Genomic DNA, 17,384 nt, shown 5'->3' with positions numbered 1-17,384 from the left:
TTCTTTCTCTCTTGCATCAAAACCCAGCTGTGCCTAGTACTTTCCTTTGAATGGGATTTTGTGTTTATCTGACTTGTTTTTAATGCAGTAAAAGCTAGATCTCGCTTTCTATAGTATCTATCTGTATTTGGTTTAACAAAATGCCATATCAAACAATTTCAGCGGCATTTGGCTAGGTTATAGATAGTTCACAGATGAATAGCATTTCCTCTATAGTATGAGAGGTTTAGGGTTGGAAAGAGGATTCACTAAATACGGTGTTTTGCCCACCTTTTATGCTCTTTTAGCTAGGATAAAAAGCGTGCTTTGAAATGAACTTGATTAGTTTATACCTTGTATTTTGCTGTGCACTAGCATTGTTGGTTCTATGCAGTGGTGAATGGTTTTAGTTGAGAGCTTTGGAGATGGGCTTAAAGCACTGAATAAAATTGCCTCCTTGTTAAATGAATGCTGGGGGGAGCAGTAAAATGTGGGAAATAAGGATTGTTAAGGAAGTCATTATGGGAAAGAACAGATTCCCTTACCCTTTGCTTTCTAAAAGGAAAACCCCTTGCATTCTGATGTTCTTCTGGCATATTACTTATATTGGAATTGTTGTAAAACTATCTTAAAAGTGGTTGTGTGGGGTTTTTGTTGTGGTTTTTTTTTTTTTTATTTGGGCGGGGGGTGGGTGGGTGTGTGTCCTGTTAAAGGTAGCTGCTCCTTTTCCCTGCTAGTATTATGGTTATGGATGGCTTCTAAGTAATCTGTGTTGTAGGTGAGACTATAATCATTCCTTTCTCTGGCTGTAGTACTTAACTGGTCTGCCTGTATATGTTTTCAGCTATTAAGTTATTTGGAACTATCAGGTTATTTGAATGCTTTAATTGAAGCTTATCCTGATGCTGTAGTAGTTTGCATCAGCATGCTCCTTAGGCTCTTCTAGCGTGTTAGCTTTTAATCAAACTCTTGTGCTGCTTATATAGTTGTCTTGCAGAAGCCTATGCAGCAAATATCCTCCATTACTGCCTCTTGAAATACCCATTTCCATGTTGTCATTAACACATGCAATTGAAGATACTGAATTTCTTTAAACTGAAGTTGCAATGCTAGTTGAAACTTAAACAGAAACTTAGGTCTTTCAAAAGTCGTGTCAAGGGTCTGCCGTCTTTGATTTCACAAAAGAAAAAGTAACAAATTGTTTTCCAGAAAAATAATCTGGGGTAAGTAACAAACCACTTGCTTAGGAAAATATGGTCAAAGAGAATTATAAGAATTTTCTATAGTAAGTTCCTCCCACCCAAGAAGAAATATCAGTTAACTTACACAAGTGTCAAAACTATGCTCGTGACTAAATCTCAGTTGTCTCATGTTACAAGTAGGTAGAGATAATAAAGCCCTGACTCCTGTGGCCCTCACTTTGAGACTGGTTACTTTTGCTACTTTGCTTCTGTATTTTCTTACTTTATAATTTATTTTTTCCCCCACATCAGTGAGGGAGAGAGTATCAAAACAGCAGAGAGGTTTGGGACTTTTGAAGGAAAATAGATGCGTAGTGTAAATAAAGCTGATTAAAAAGCAATTCTTACACAATTGATTTGGTATTTGCAAACCAATAGCATCCTTTAACTTTTTGTATAGGATGAAGTTAATATGCATCAGGTGCATGTTTAGCTTATGTAATATAGGCAATTCAAGAAAATATACATGAGGATTAGTCAGCTGTATGTTCTAGAAATAGTCTCCCTAAAACAAACTTGATAATTTTTTTTTAACTAATATGTTTCAGTTGTTACAATAGTGGGGTAGTCCTGCTGACAGTAGAGGGAATGCGTGGAGTGGAATAGTTCGAAAAGCAGTGAATTAATCTGAACTGTAGCATACCAGATCCTTTCGTCATTTGGTGGGGGGAGGGGAAAGGGAGGCCATAGCAGCCAGAAATAGGCTTTTCCCCGTGAATGAGAGTAGCAACCACTCTTGTTCCAGAACACCGAGGGAGAAGTAAGGTCACCCTGGAGAACCCCAGCTACTTCACATGTGATTTCTTGCGGTGTTTTCAGTAGATAAGGTTCTATGTAATTTGTATACCTCATGAAGGAGGGAAGTAGGTTCTAGCTTATCTGATCTGTTGTAGGTGCCTCTGAATTTTATTTTTTTTCCCATGGTGTGCATAACCTTTTAGCCTTGCGTTCAGCTAATCCACACTTTGGAATCTGATCAGAAAGAGGCTGGTTGTACTTGAACATAAAAGCACCATAAGCATAGTGTACAGCTTTTGGTCAAGCTGACTGCTAGGTTCCTAATGGTAGCAGGAACAATTAAGAGCAACTTTTGAAGGGAAGCTTAAAAATTAAAACCAACCCCTAATCACTAGCCAACGATGCAAAACAGCCTTCTCTCTGAAAAATCTGCCTAATAAGTATAGGGGTTATCAGGTCAGACTGCATTTCACTGAACCACTGCAACCTCTTTGAAGGCTCTGGGGCTGTACAGGTCCCAGTAAACTAGGCAGGCAGTGCAAAAATATGGTGCTAGGGAAGAGGAGGCTCATGGTGAACACACAGGATTGATCACTATGCCAACGAGTATTCCAAAAGTACTAGAGAAGGCAATACTTTCCTAAAGTGTTTTGTGAGAGTAAAACGTCTTCACAGATGCAAGTTCTAAGAAGAAACTTCTCTCAAACAAAAAAAACCAAAACAAACAAACAAAAAAAGATGACTATAGCCACAATTAGCTACTCCAACATACCTTTCTCAGGGATAATCAAGTTCACAGATGCAGAAACATTGCTCTTAATTGGGGAAAGAGATGAGATTATTTGGGTCTTTGTAACTTGCTGGTTTGGATTTTCTTGCTCTGCAGGAAGACTGCTTTATTAAGCTGTACTGCTGGTAGTGATTAGGAAGCATTTATGCCTATAGAGATGTCTTAGCCAGCAGAGTCTGAGGTGGGACTGTTTCACTCAGGACTTCCTCCAAGGTTACATAAACCAAAGGTCTTGGATCAGAGGCTTTTGTTACTCAAAGGATGGAAGCCCAAGAGTAACCCATGAGTTACTTGTTGGTATAGTTATTATAATAACAAAAACTCCACTTAAAGCTACTTTAGTTTGCTTCTGTAACTTCTTAAAATGCTTTCCTTTAGAAAGAAAGAAAAATCAAATGGGAATCAAATCTTCTAGCATGTGAGCCTGCTGTGAGAAGGAAAAGAGAACAGGTTGTTTGGATTTGTTGGGAAGTGCAGGAGACTTACTTTGACCTGAATCTCCCTTGCTGCGTGCATGGGGAGAGTTTTAACTATAAAGATGTGGAAACAAGGTAAGGAGGCCTGCATTTCCCAGGCTGAAACAGAAATGTCATGAATGGATTGGATCAAGCCTTCGAGTTGCCGGTGGACTAGGTGACTCCTTGAAGTCCTGTCTAGCTCTATTTTCTGTCCTTCTGTGATCAGGAAGCAACTGTACATTTTGCCAAAGTTGCATGTTGCATGTGATGCAACGGGGAAAGTGCAGGTTTGGAAGACAGAAGGGAACCTTCTGGTCAGTCCAGGCTTGTTGAGCTGCTCGTTGACTGCTGGGGGATGATGATGGCGATGAGGACAAACAGTACCCTCTTTCCAACCTCCAAGAAATTTAAACATTAAAGGGTTTTGGTGTAATCTGTTGTAGTAGTCTGTGAAGCACTACAGTGTTCAAGAAGCAGGCTTGCGTTCACTGCCAGAACTTCACCACAGGAACAGGCTGGTGATTAACAATACTTCTGGTGCTGGAGGCTGCTTCTGAGACAGAAATTGATGTGTGTAATAATCGGCTGGAGACAAGCTTAGACTTAAATGATTATTGAGTTACTATCTTTAATACTGATACACAGTACTGGAGAATAGAGTTCAAAGGAGAAAATAAACCAGTGCTGTCCTGTTGGTACAGAAGTACTACTTATCTTTGCTTTTCCTATTTGGCAACACTTCCCGATGAGATTAAGTTCGTGTATAACTTCAATGTCCTATTTCACGGAAATTCTCAGATAATTGGCAGACAGCAACTACTGGTTTTATGAAGGTTTGATACAGAAAAATATATTGGGAATAAATACTGTCTTTAAAAAAAAAAAAATCCCAAACCATTCAAATTATTTGGCTGAAATAGTACCTCAGTTCTTTTAGATACAAAATGAATTGTTCAGTATGATACAAGGGGGTAGTGTAAAGAATATGGAATAGCAGCAGTGATATTACATAAAAGGAGACTTAAGCTCACTTATTTTGTTGTAAATGTTGCATATGTTGAAGCTTTCTGTTTGTGTTTTTATATCAACTAGCATGTGGCTTTTTTTCTTTTAATCTGTGTTCAAGGGAGTAAATGTTGGATGCTTCAGCAGATGAGGGCTTTCCAGTTAGTCAGGACTTTAGCATACAGTCGTGGAAAGCTCTGGGACTGGATATTGTGAAGGTGACTAATGTATCTTTGGACTTCTAATGTAGATGTCATGATAACTGTAGGCTTGCAATACTTCCAAAGGAATCTCTCCTGCCTTCTGTGCCTGGTTGCTGATAGAAGTGCTTCTGAGGCTTTGTGGTGAACGGGAGAGCAAGGAATTGATGTGGTTTAAAACTAAATTTAAAACATAAAACTGGTTTTGTTTCCTCTTCATGTGAACCAGGGAGAGACATAGCAGGAAAAAACTAGCAAATGGAAGGTGGGACTGCTGCTTTTGGCAGCAGTGTTGGCCCCCACTAGTTCAGTGATGGTAAAAATATGGTGTAAACAGAAACTGAATTTTTGATATGCGCTGAGTATATACTACTGTAGGGTACTGAACATGGAATCAGAATGTACTTAAAAGGAAAAATTCACTCAAGTCTGATGTCACAGTGGAAGCTGCTGGTAATACTTCTGCAGCTTTGTTGTATAGCACAGTAAAGATGTGCTTTCTCTCACGCGTTAGAGCTATGGTAACAACTGAGCTCTAACATGTCATCTGTTCAAAGCTGAGTCTGTGAAGCAGGGTAGCATCTAAAAATGACAGCATGTGCAGTAGAACTGTTAGCAGTAGGTGAGGAAAATAAATCAAAGTTACTTTTTTTGTCCAGTGGAAATACTCCCTATGAAAGTTTAACTTTTTCAGATTGTAGTCTTTTAGGAGGGAGTTTGCGTAAGTATGGAGAAGTATTAAAGTTTGCATTCTCATAGCATTGTTAAAAAAAAATAATCAGCTACATGCAGCAGCTTCTGTGTCTGGTAGCTCATAGATACTCCCCTTAATTTTGAGGATGACTTCCCTGAATTGAAGTCTAACTTTTCAAGGTGCAGATCAAGACTTTTAGAGCTCTTGTTTTGCGTAACAGAGGTCTTGTTCACTCTTTGCCACTGGCTAAGCCGGATTCTTTTTAAAAACAAAACAAAACAAACCAAAAAAGCTTGTGCAACGAGCCCTCCCACAAATGGTTCAAAACTTGATGATGATCTCTGAAGTAGTCAAATATATTCCTACAAGACTTGTAGAAAAGGAACTCGCCACAGTGTTCGGACTGTGGGAGAGAGCGTGTGTGGTCTTGTTCTCCAGACAGCCATGAATCCATGCAGAGAAGAGGCTTTCATTACATATCCCAGCCATGGGAAAAACTTAATTGGAGTTTGCATTTCATTATATACCAAAGTCCTCGACTGTTTGATGTAAATCTGTAGGAAACTTGCTTTGATAATTATGGTGCCCATAGCCTATGCCAGCACCACTCCCTTATTTGCAAGGAATAGTGCTATCAACAGAGATAATTATCCCACGAGGTTTCATAATGCTAGTTGTCCCAGTATTGCTGTCGCTGAGAAGCATTTGAAAAAAGTATAGGGCTGCTTTTATCACAGGCATTGGTCTGATATTTTGGAACATCTGGAGAACTTCAGAAGTGCCCCTTAAGTCTGCGTGTGAGCAGGATGGTCTCAGAAATGGTCATTCTGTCTCTGTGAAATTTAATTTCTCCTAGTTTTTATTAGCTGAGAGCAATGTTTGTTCTAGGCTTTTTGGTGGGATGGAGGGTTCCAGCTTCAGCTTGTCTTTGGTATTGCTGGCCATCTTGTGAAGCAAGAAGTTGCCATGCTTATGTGCTGGTCCCTGAGGTGCATCAGGCTTCTGGAGCTATTGGAAGAGTGCAGGAAGAAAGGAAATGGGATGATGCTTGTGGAGAGGGGTTGTGAGAGGATTCAAGAAGGAGCCTCTGTTCTGTTCGTGAAGCTCCTGTTGGCTCTGGGGAAGCTTGGAATCTCCCAGTGTTCCGTGATGGGGAATTTGTGGCCTTAGTTCTTGTCCCTCCTCTTCCTGTGCAGTTCTGTCCTGCTCCTGCCTGGGAGGAGGCAATTTTGGCTCATCCAGGCACTGCTCAATAGAAGAGTTGAGGAAAAACAAAGAATAGGAGAGGGCTGCTTCTCTCGCTATAGGTCCTTGTGCCTGTGCTTAGAAAAGCTGACTTGGCAAGGTGTGGGTGGCCATGCCTATATTCCTGCTGAATGCTGAAAAACACTGTGTCCTGTGGGACAGCTCAATTAGGAAAGACAGGGACTTGCCAAGAAGTAAACGTGGGTCTGCTGCCTCAAGAGATATCTTAGTTGTACACTTTATTGGGCAGAGATGCTGGGTGAGTGGGTGGGTGCAGGTCCTGTTGCGGCTGACAAGATCCGATGACATTAATATCAGTTCATTTGCTAAGTCGATTGTTTAGGTAGTGGCAAGGAAAGGTGTGGCCCAAGTGCCATGGGGAGGGTTGGCTTGTGGTGAGCAAGTTGAGGGTCCTGGCTGAGAAAAAAATGGTGGTGTCTGCTAGCTGTGGAGGGGAAAGAGGCAAGTTTTCTGATATTCAGACTTTTTCCTGTAAAGCACGTACATATACCTGGTAATTGTCCTAGCTCTTTTTACCAGTGTCAGATCAAAACAAAACTTGCAGGTCTATAATTAAAACATAACAAATAGTAAAACTACCACTCAATTTCTCCTGCCTTTTTGTGCAAATGAAATTTAGAAATTGGCACAAAGAAAACCTTCATGAAAACTTGTCAGTGCTAATAAAGATGAATGAGTTGAACTTTCACTTTGCTTGTATTTCCTTCCTATTTAAAGTTTCTAAAAGGCCTTTTAACCTTGAGAGGCTTCTTTCTTTTTTTAAAAGATAATTAAGCCTTTTCCAGTTACAACTGTTTTGTGAACATGAGAAAAACCAGACAAAATAACCCCACTAGCCTGGTTTTAACTTCCAGTGGGCCTACTTAAATTCAGTACTGCTTAACAGTTACACAAATACAAAAAAAAAAAAATTATTACAGAATATAAAACAAGTGATGATACTAGTTACGTGTTATTTTTGAAGTGGTATTGCTTTCTCAGGTTTTCGGACAAAAATACAAGAATGCTGTCTTCAGGCAAGTTAAAACTTGCTGGCATGTTCACGGTAATATAGTGTCTCTGAAAGAATGTAGATTTATCTAGGCAGATTCAAGCTGGAGAATAAAATAATTCCTACTTTAAGGGCTAGTATTTAAGTTGCCTTTGGATTATATTGATATATCTTTCTAGGAATTGGTCTCTTATGATGAGGGTATGCTGTGTTAACTGAGTACTGCTCTTCTCTTGTGTAGGGTTAATAACAAGTTTCCAAGATACGAGTAGGCCTGGCATGAAATAATAGTGATTTACTCTTGTTTTTCTGCTGTGTCGGGGAATCTCTTAATATTTCAGAGAGATACAGTAGTCTTTCCTATGAAGATGGGAGTGAGGGAACAAGCTTAATTGTAGCCCAGCTGAAAAGCTCACAACTTACTATGTGTCCTTGGGATCATCTTTAAATGTATATTTTAAAAAGTCTGCTTTTATGTTCTAGAGTACTTTAATTTGAGATTATTTCAATCTTAAATTTGCTCTTGTTTGTGCTCACAAACATTCAGCAGTCCTGCAGTTCAGATCGATCACTGGTACTTAGACATTGTACATGTGAAGTTTTAAACTACTTTCCTGTATGATGCCAGGCGATCCTTGCCTGAATTAAGCAGTCAGCCTTCCGCAGGGCAGTGCTCCAGAACCTTAACAATGAGACCACTTGCTTTCATCCACTACTGATTTCTCATTTGTTTGCAAAAGGATACAAGCCTCTCCAAGTGCATTCTCTTGTTACACAAACTAGTTAGTTACATATACAGAATATAATGATAAGAAAAAGAAAAAAAATGGTTCTGGGTTACTTACATTGCTTTTGCTAGTCAGCGGTTGTCACAGAACTGCTCTTGCAGCCTGACCAGTGAGTGACTATTAGCCTTCTGCAGGGCTACAAATGATTTTCATCTGCAGATAGTGTGGTGGATGTAGAGCCGAACTGCTTCTAAGTGTATCTCTAAGCAGATAACGAGTTCTTCTAACTTTTTTTTAAACCTCTTTTGCTTTGCAGGAAGTTAGTCACCTTTAAATCTTCCTCTTTGTTCTTTTCAGATTCTTTTTCTGACTGCGATACTAGCTTTTAATCATAAAGACTGCAGGAGAGGGATATATGTGATCAGTACAAAATAGACCTCACCAGTAAGACAACTGAGATTTATGAGTGGAATAATAGTTGTATTTCTTCAGGCAAAAGTCTGAAATGTCTGAAGATCAGGAATGGAAAAGGCATCTATGCAGTAAAGCCCTGAGAGTTTTTCATAGAGCAGTTGAGAGTTATCAAGAATGTTACAGGTGACCATGCTGTGAAGAGAAGCATCTGCTTGTCCTAAATCTTCGGGGTGGGGTGGCGGTGAACTCAATGCTTATGTGTTGCAAAGAAATTTCCAGTTGATTTCTTCCCTGTGGAAGAAGCACGTCCCCTTGAGGCTTAAGTCTTCTCTGAATAATTAATCCATTGGGTCTCTGTCCTCAGAGAGATGAAAACTGTTGAAGGCTACTATGTTACACCTGAAAAAGGAAGTCATTAGCAAGTCTTCAGACACATTCACATAAATTAAAAACACTTGCATCCTCTTTCCTTAATAATGGATGAAGCCTTTAGGATTAGAGTTTAAAATAAAAAGGAAAAAAAAACAACTAAAAAAAAAAACCCTATGTGAGTAAAATTCCCTTTTACTTAGTTTGACTTGTCCCTAAATGACTCTTTTTCCAGATCGCCCCCATTCTTCCTCTTGTCTTCTCCATTCCTGCATGAGATGTGGGGAAGGGAATACTAGGGTAATGACACTTTAAAACTCCCCATGTGCTGAAATTGCAGAGAAGACTTATGATTTGTTCTCCCAATTCCTTTAATTCTAGACCTGAAGTATTTTTCTGTGGCTGAACAGTATTTTATTTCTAGTTGATAACCGTGTTAATGATGAATAAATTTTTAACCATTGGTAGGGAAAGAATGTTTGGATGCTCATAGTTCAGGAAATAAAACTTAAAACGGTTGTGTACTTTCTTTGGTTTTGACTTTGCATTTGATTATATGTGACCAAATTGCTGCTCTCCTTTTCTGTATTCCAGATTGGTGGTCTCTTATGCCAAACTTTTCTTGTTTAATTCTAGGTATAATGGATCCCTCCCTAATGGTGACAGAGGACGCAGGAAAAGCAGATTTGCCCTTTACAAGCGACCTAAGGCAAATGGAGTTAAGCCCAGCGCTGTTCATGTGATTTCTACTCCTCAAGCATCGAAGGTATGTGGCAGTGGGGCAAATCCTGTTTTTTTTGAATGATCCTGGGTGGAGAACAACTCTCGTATTACTGTTGACGTACCTTGCTACCAGTTCATTCTGTGGTAGTCAGATGTATTTGTTTTAACAAGTCTGCAGTGGATTTTCTTTCTAGGTGTGTATATCTTTAATGCACTTACCTGTTTAAAATAGTGTTTAACCTCAGGTATAAGATAATCTGACCTTTGTGTCCCTGTTCAGACAGCTGACTTTGTCAATGCTGACGGTTTTATCTGAGCCATAAAGTAGTCACATAATACAAATACAAGAAGTATTTTAATTTCTTTCTCACTGGAGTGTAAGATCGGTATGTCTCTCTTCAGAAGGATAACTGACATGGTATAAAAAACTTAATGATCTCTCTGGGCCTTTCATTTTTGTTGCTATAATGATATTGTATATGTTTTCACTTGAAGTCTACTGTAGGTGAAGGATGAAAAGCAGCGAAGTAAATATATTAACATAGTAATATATTAATGTATAGAACTGTGTGTGTTAAAGTTCTGGTGGTGGAACATAATTCAAGCTGAAAAAAAAAATCATCCTATTTCTTCTCTCAAACCCTTTTTCCTAGAAGCAAAAAGTGATGAGAGTTCTGGCCAAACTGGAGGGGGAGTTCTGTGTTGACACTCACAAAAGTGGGTGATTTGTAGGAGCTGTACATCACTTTTATCAAAAAATACATTTTGGGGCAGGGAACGAACATACACCATTCTCAGAAACATGTTGTCTAATTTAGACAAAGATAAGAATATTGTTTATTAAATAGTACAGGATTATGTTTTCTTTTATGATACAGTACACTGTATATACCTAAACTTATCAAAATATACAATATCAGAGCTTGTTTGTTTTTTTTTAAAGATTGTATAGGGCCTGCTTAATGCAGATAAACATGTAGTCTTTTGGGTTAAAAGTTTCTGTAAATATTTTTCAGTGTTCATATTCTCAAAATGAAAGTATTGGTGAGTTAAGTCTTCCTGATGAAATCAGCCTTCAAAACAGAAGGTCTGTAGTATATGTTTATGTGTTGGTAATAGGTCTGTTGATAAAATGTAACAAATGGAGGAAAAAAAAAAAAAGGAAAGTGTTTTCCATAGCTGATGGAAATATACACGTGTTCTTACTGGATAATCTTAAGTATTGGACTGCAGATAGTATTTCAGATTTGAGTTGCAAAATATTTAAACACCTGGCAGACACCGCAAGGTATCTGGTTAATGTTCATCTGCATTGTTATTGTAGTGCAGATAAAATACATGTGCTGTACAAATTAGTGCCTATATAGAGATAGCATAGGGTCTGAGACGTTAAAGCCCCTCCTTTAAGGATTTGAATTCAGGTAGACGTGTCAGGTTGAATGTATTCTTTTGCACTTTCTCTAAACCCTTATAAAGGAGCTTTTGTGTATTTATAGTGTTGTCTGGGGCAAGACTGGTGGACATGTGCCACAGCAGTGGTGTAGTGGATTTCAGTTAGTGCCCTTTCAATGCACAGAAAGGATGTTTGCGTTTTAACATGCTTTCATAGGCTTTTCTGACATCTTAAACAGCAGAGCCTAAATGTGTTTTACTAGGAATGGCTTCTGCATACGACTTCTGCAGACGGTTCCAGAAACACTGACTAATAGAGGAAAAGAGTGAGCTGCTTTGTTCTTAGAAAATAATGTGCAACTTGACCTTGAAAGTTTTGTTCTGCTCTCGGTCTTTCAGTCTAACCCTTATTTAAGGAAGATAAAACAGTGGGAGCTTGTGCTGCACAGGATATTAACAAGTTTCCTCCCTTAACATCCTTCCTTCTAACTTTTCGTATCCAGTTCTCTGCTTTCCTTTGCTTGTCTGTCACTGTGTAAACTGGATCTTTGAGTAGAAAGAAACATGTTACTTTTCAGAGTACTGACGTTTTTTGGGTGATGGATTTAGCAGAGGTGGGTAAAGCACTGACTGTCTCCATTTGTTTTGTCTCTGCTGTGGCATGGATGCTTGAATAAGGTACATAGCTAGTTTTGTGCTAATTCCATTAATGCAGCAGCTCAAGAACTGTAACTGTCACCAATTTTCAGTTAGTGTGTCAGCCTGAAAACTGCAATAGATCCTAAGAGGATGCTTGTCATGTTCCATTGTCCCTGCTATGCAGGTGTCAAGGACAGCTGGAATAGCAATGGTTTCAGTAGTAAATTTAGCTGAGCTAATTGCATATGAATCAGTGCCTTTTGTTTTTTCCACTGAAGTGCTTGTTTTTTGACACTCTGCCTTCTGGAGGTGCTGAAGAAAATTTAGAACTGTTTGGCCTTTCTCAGGGTATATGGGTATATTTTGTGGGGCGGAAGCACTGCATGGGGTAATAAGTCTCAAGTTTTTTCAGAGTATTGTTAATATATGCATGCATCTCCAACATTATGCACTTGACTTTAAAACCTATTTTATTAACTCTGTGCTTAGGCACCATTCAGGGAATTTTCTAGGGTCCCCTGTTTTACAAAACTGAGTCTGTTTGAGACAGACGCTTTCCAGCATTTTCAAAATTGGTGTTACCGTATTAAACAGATGATAAAGGAAGCTTTAACTCTTATGCTGTCTTTTTTTTTTTTCTGGTTACATGTCTGGGGTGTGTGTGAGACTGTTCATTAACTGCGTATGAACCTTATTCAAGATTTTAATAATGCCCTTTGCTAGGCTAGAGAGTTCTTTTTCAAAATCAAGTCACAGGAGAGGCCATTCCTTGTATTGACTTGAGTCTCATGGTGAAGAGGAAGACTGTCATCAGTCAGGATCATATGATCTGTGAAAACTTTCCCCTGACTACCAAACTCTTAGGTGTAAGTTCGCTACTAGCCCCTCATGACATAGCTAGGATTGCTGATTTTTATTTTCAAGCTATTAGAGCTATTTAAAAACCCCAAAAGTTAGTTGTAATGTTTATTTTGTTTGGTTGAGTTGTCTTAACTGTAGCTTTCATGCGCAATAGGTAATGCTATGGAACTCAAGTCTAGGTCTGCTAGTGTCTGAGATGATTACAAGGTTTACTTATGCAGAAATTTTCCAGTGAGTGCTGAACTTCAACTTAGAGGGGAATGTAAGTTTTCAGAATAATTACCTGGAAATGATGGGATGCTAACCTGGAGTTTACTAGGTTTTTGGGGGGTATATGGGAGGCTTTTTATGTTTTTTTCGTATTTTGGAGGTTTGTGGGGATTTTTTGGTCTGGGATATACATGTCTGACAGGGGAAGAGGTATCTGTAACTGAAAAAAACAGCTTAATATCTCTGCAGCATAATATTTGAGGACAGTATGTCTTTCTTACAGATCATAAGTAGGTGAATAATACACCTTGTCTAAATAAAACTGTATGATCCCAATTTCTGCCAAGCAAAGACGCTCATCTTCCTGTACACACCCAATCTATGGGTTGAGTGGGCTGTTAGGTTAACACTTCCCCAATGCAAACACAGGTGGATCTTCATTCCTGTTTCTTCCCCTTCATAGTCATCACTAACTCATTGTTGAAGATTGTTAGTTGGAGTTTTTAATTTTGTGGAACCATGGGAGAGAACTCCCCCAGTATCATATGAGGGGTACTGGCAGCTGGTGTTAACAATGAGGTTACTGGTGGTACTGAACACTCAAGTCATGTAATCCCCCATGACTCTAGGTATGTATGCATTTAGACTCTTCCTTGGTTTCTAGTGTTTTGGAATTACTTCCATGGGTGTGGAAGTTAGAAAAATGAAAAAGGAGCTTCATGTACATTTGAGTTACTGGAAGTATGGCATTAGGAAGCATGAATTGTTGACATTAGTCCTTCAGGATTCCCTGGGATTACTCTGGAAGCATGAATGAATTCTATTGTAGCAGCATGTGTGGTATTTGAGGCCTTCCGAAGTATTGAGTCAGTGGGCAAGAGAATATAATTAGCCAGCACTAGAAGTACTCATTTCTAACAAGTGAATGTTGTACTTTGATACCTAAGAGCTTGTATTCTTAATTCTGACTTCATAGAAGATTGTAAATGTCTTTTGAATTGCTGCAGAGTACAAAACAAACCCACCTTTAATACCTTTCTAGGGTGATATATCTTGGTATTTATTTTGTCTGCCTTTCTTGGGATCAAAGTTTTCCTTTGGTAACCTGTGGTAGATAAAGACAACCTATTTTCTCGTCTATGAAATTACTATTTCAAGCTGATGGGGGAAGATCTTCCCAACTTCAAGTCTAATTACCTGCCGAGCTGGCTTCTGCTTTATGCTGTCACAACAGCAGCTTGTATAGTCACTGGCTGGATTCCTGCAGCTCACATCAAGTTTCATGCTGCTACTGGAGAAGAACAAAATACAGCCATATGAATAATTATTAGATCGGGGAGAGAGATGCAATTTGTGTTTTGAGTGATGAGATAAAATGAACGTATAGGATTCTTGTGATTAGTTATCTACTGTAGATACTGCATCTGCTTTGACATACTTGATGAATTTTGAGTAAAAGGACCAGAAGTCCTTTTGGCACTGACAGCTTTTTAGTGTTCATTCTGGATGAGAGCTGTAGAGCTCAGCGGCTGTCAGGAGGCAACTGTGTCTGTCAGTGGCTTTTCTCTTTCCTATTGGGCTTATTTATGGTATAATCAGTTCATGGAGCACTAATTTGTTCTGAAGTAACTTAATCACATAGGTATCTTGAGAGCCCTGAGTTGTGCAGAGGCAGCTTTTTCTTGGCATATTGGACTGAGCCTGCTTGAATAATAGCTTCCTTGGTGTAGAGTGTCCTTTTCTTCCATTAAATGTGCATCATCTTAACACGCTAAGTCCCTGTCCCCTTTCCCTTGCAAATAATAGGGAATGGTTAGACAAAAGAAAATGGTTAGACCAGTTTCATTACTGGGGCTTAATAAATAACAACTGTTACTTGGTTTGAAGCTCTGCTTCCTGAGCTTTTGTGACCTATTGAGCAGAATGCATGTCAAAGGTTTTGGAAAATCGCTTTACAGTGTTTTCTAACAAAATCCAGATGTTTGGTAAAGGAAGGGGAATTAAAAATTGCTGAGGACTACAACAGTTATTTTTTTATGACTTAACATTGTTTTTCGTTTTCATGCTTTCCCTTCAGAGGGTAGACAAAAGATCAAAAAATGCTTTCCTTGTAAACTGTGTTTAAACTACATCTGCTATAAATCAAGAGCAGATTCTACTTGAATTTGGGTGCCCTTTGAAAGCAGGGGAAGGTGCAGTGATCACCAGGGCTAGTATTAACAAACTCATGAGTGTTGGGTTTCCCCATACACCTTCACTTCCTGCAGGGACCCAAGCTGTGTAACCCACCACTGTGCAGTATCTTTCAGTTTGCAACTTCCTGTTACCAAAGCATATCTTTGAAATCTTATCAGTAACTAGTGTTGAAAGGCCTTATGTGTATTTTCACAAATAATGAGGATTTTATCCTTGAATGTATCAAGCATGAGTTAAAGAAAAAGAACTCCTAATCAAAGGAGGCAAGTATTGTATCATTCTCGAGGAGGCGCATCGAGCACAAGGACCTTGAGGATGGTATTAATCGACGCATTTTGAGAAATTTAACCAACTTGGCAGGAAAGTTTTTAGTGTCCTAAGATGAACTACCTTCCTTATAATACTAAAAATCACACTCATAGGTCAAGACGACCCTTGCCCAGGTGAAGAACCTTCCCCTGAGCATGTGTGGTTGGATTACACCAGCTTGGTGGTGTAATTGTATGTAAATTACTAACCAATCAAACATAGGTAGGAGGTACTAATATTGTCATGATGTTGTAAAATGTGTATAAAAATCGTGTGGAGAGTTCTTATGGGGGTGCTTGATTTGTGGAAACCACCAAGCACCTAGCCTTGCCTGCAACTCTGAAATAAATAATCAATGTCTTGTCCTGGCGTGTGAAACTGGCTATTGCACACTGGGTAACGGATACAACTTTTCAGGCAACATTCCTTTACCCTGTCAGAAATAACCTGGAGGAGTTAAGTCTTTTGGAAATGGAGAGCTAGGGGAAGGCTGTAGTGTAAGGTCACATGCTGCAAACCTTTGCTGTCTATCAGGGAACGTCCTGAATTGTTTGTGCCACTAGAAGAGCTGCAGGTAGGATTTGTACTGCAGACAGCAGAGCCACTCATTTCACTGAAAAGTAACAATTTCACTACTTTAGCTTCAAGTAGCATGACTTGTTTAAAATGGTCTTGTTCCAATTTGACTGGTTTCTGCATGTTTCCCCACTATTGCTCAGGAATTAGAGTGGAAATTTTGGACCACCTACTGCAGTGGTGCAGCTCTGTTCTGTCCTGTTACACGTTTACTCTGTTTGGACTCTTAATTGGCTGGAATGGATCTGGTCTTAGAAGTGCATGTCTCCTGAGAGCTGGGCTGGTCTGAGCTTCCTAAAAGTTAGAAGAAAACCCGAAACTTTCACGTTAACTTTGAACTGCAAAGCCCCTGTAGAGAGAGACAGTTGGATTCTAGCCTGTATAGAATGTAGTTTTATAGAACATATGACAGAGAGCCTGTCCTTGACTAAGACTTGGGCCGCAGAGCTGAAGACACATGTTCTGGCACTGTTGAAGAGGCATAAGGCAGTGTGCATCTTATTCTTATGTTACCCTTTTTCAGTGAAATTGAAGGTTGCTGGAGTATTTGTTGCTAACATCATGTATATAGGTTGTTTCATGCTCAAAATAAAAATGTGGTGACAAGGGGAACATACAGCTAATGATGTATGTGCTTTTCCTATTGTTTCAAACTGTAGTGTCCAAACAAAATTGTCTTAAATGGATGGAATGTTGTGTTTTGGAAAAATCAGGTAGCATATACTCAGTTACAGCAGCGTGTAACAGCTTTTCTGGAACAGAGGAGTTGGAACTGCATCAAAGAGTAGATGAGACTCCTATGCTCTAAGGCTTTGTTGAGGGGGGCAATTATTTTGAAAACACAGCGATTCAAGCTTCGTGGGCCAGCAGTAACTTTTCAAAGAAACAAACAGCTGCTATTCCTGTTTTACAAATTAGAAAATACTTATTTTCCAGAGTTCTTTGAGACTTTGTTGATGGAAAGAACAAAATCTAAATATTTCTCTTTCTGGGAGTCTTTTATGACTACATCTGTAAAATGAGTATTTTTGTCTCTTCACTAAGTGAAATACTAGAGGGGTGACTGATTTGTCAGACTACAAGACTCCTCTTTCCACTGTTTGTAGGTCTCTTGTCTGAAACCTGTTTATGCTTTTAGTTGCAGGACTACTTTGTTTTGGGATCCTGCTGTCTTGCTCCTTCTTAACACCAAAGACCTCACAAAGTTTTCTAGGAGAAAACAGGGAGTAGTCCATCAGGATAATCTCTTTTGAAGGGATGTATCCCCAGCAAAGTGCTTATGGTGATACTTCATTCACTGAATGCTCCAAGCTCTTGAGCTCTGCGTGCAGATATTTTTTGTTATCTGTGTTTGGCGGCTATAAGAGCAATTCAGAATTATTTAGTACTAGGGGTTTGCTTCTACAAGATCATTATCTTTTTTGATCATCTCAGAGCTGTCCTTCCATGAAAACAAGCTTGTCTAGCCATTGGATCTACATTAGAGCTTGTACTTACCTGACCTCCAATGTAAAGACCATGTGTGGTGTGTACAGACTTGTCTTTAAATTCTGCATATGTCTCTTGTCCATACTGACTCTGCCAGTACTTCAGGAAGTTCAGGAC

The 17,384-nt window shown here is 39.2% G+C and overlaps 1 protein-coding gene across 2 annotated transcripts in view; it reads left to right on the top strand.

Moving 5' to 3' along the window:
- PELI2 (pellino E3 ubiquitin protein ligase family member 2) overlaps nucleotides 1–17,384 on the top strand; it is a 77,256-nt gene that overhangs the window by 17,157 nt on the left and 42,715 nt on the right. For both annotated transcript variants that reach the window (XM_074584227.1, XM_074584228.1), the window contains exon 2: nucleotides 9,510–9,639. In XM_074584227.1, coding sequence (XP_074440328.1) covers nucleotides 9,510–9,639 — 130 coding nt within the window. The remainder of the gene's footprint in view (nucleotides 1–9,509; nucleotides 9,640–17,384) is intronic.

The sequence above is a fragment of the Larus michahellis genome, chromosome 4 (genome assembly GCF_964199755.1).
Source record: "Larus michahellis chromosome 4, bLarMic1.1, whole genome shotgun sequence".
NCBI classification, from domain to species: Eukaryota; Metazoa; Chordata; class Aves; order Charadriiformes; family Laridae; genus Larus; species Larus michahellis.
The sequence above is the reverse complement of the archived record's forward strand: the minus strand, read 5'-3'. Positions and strand labels throughout refer to the sequence as shown.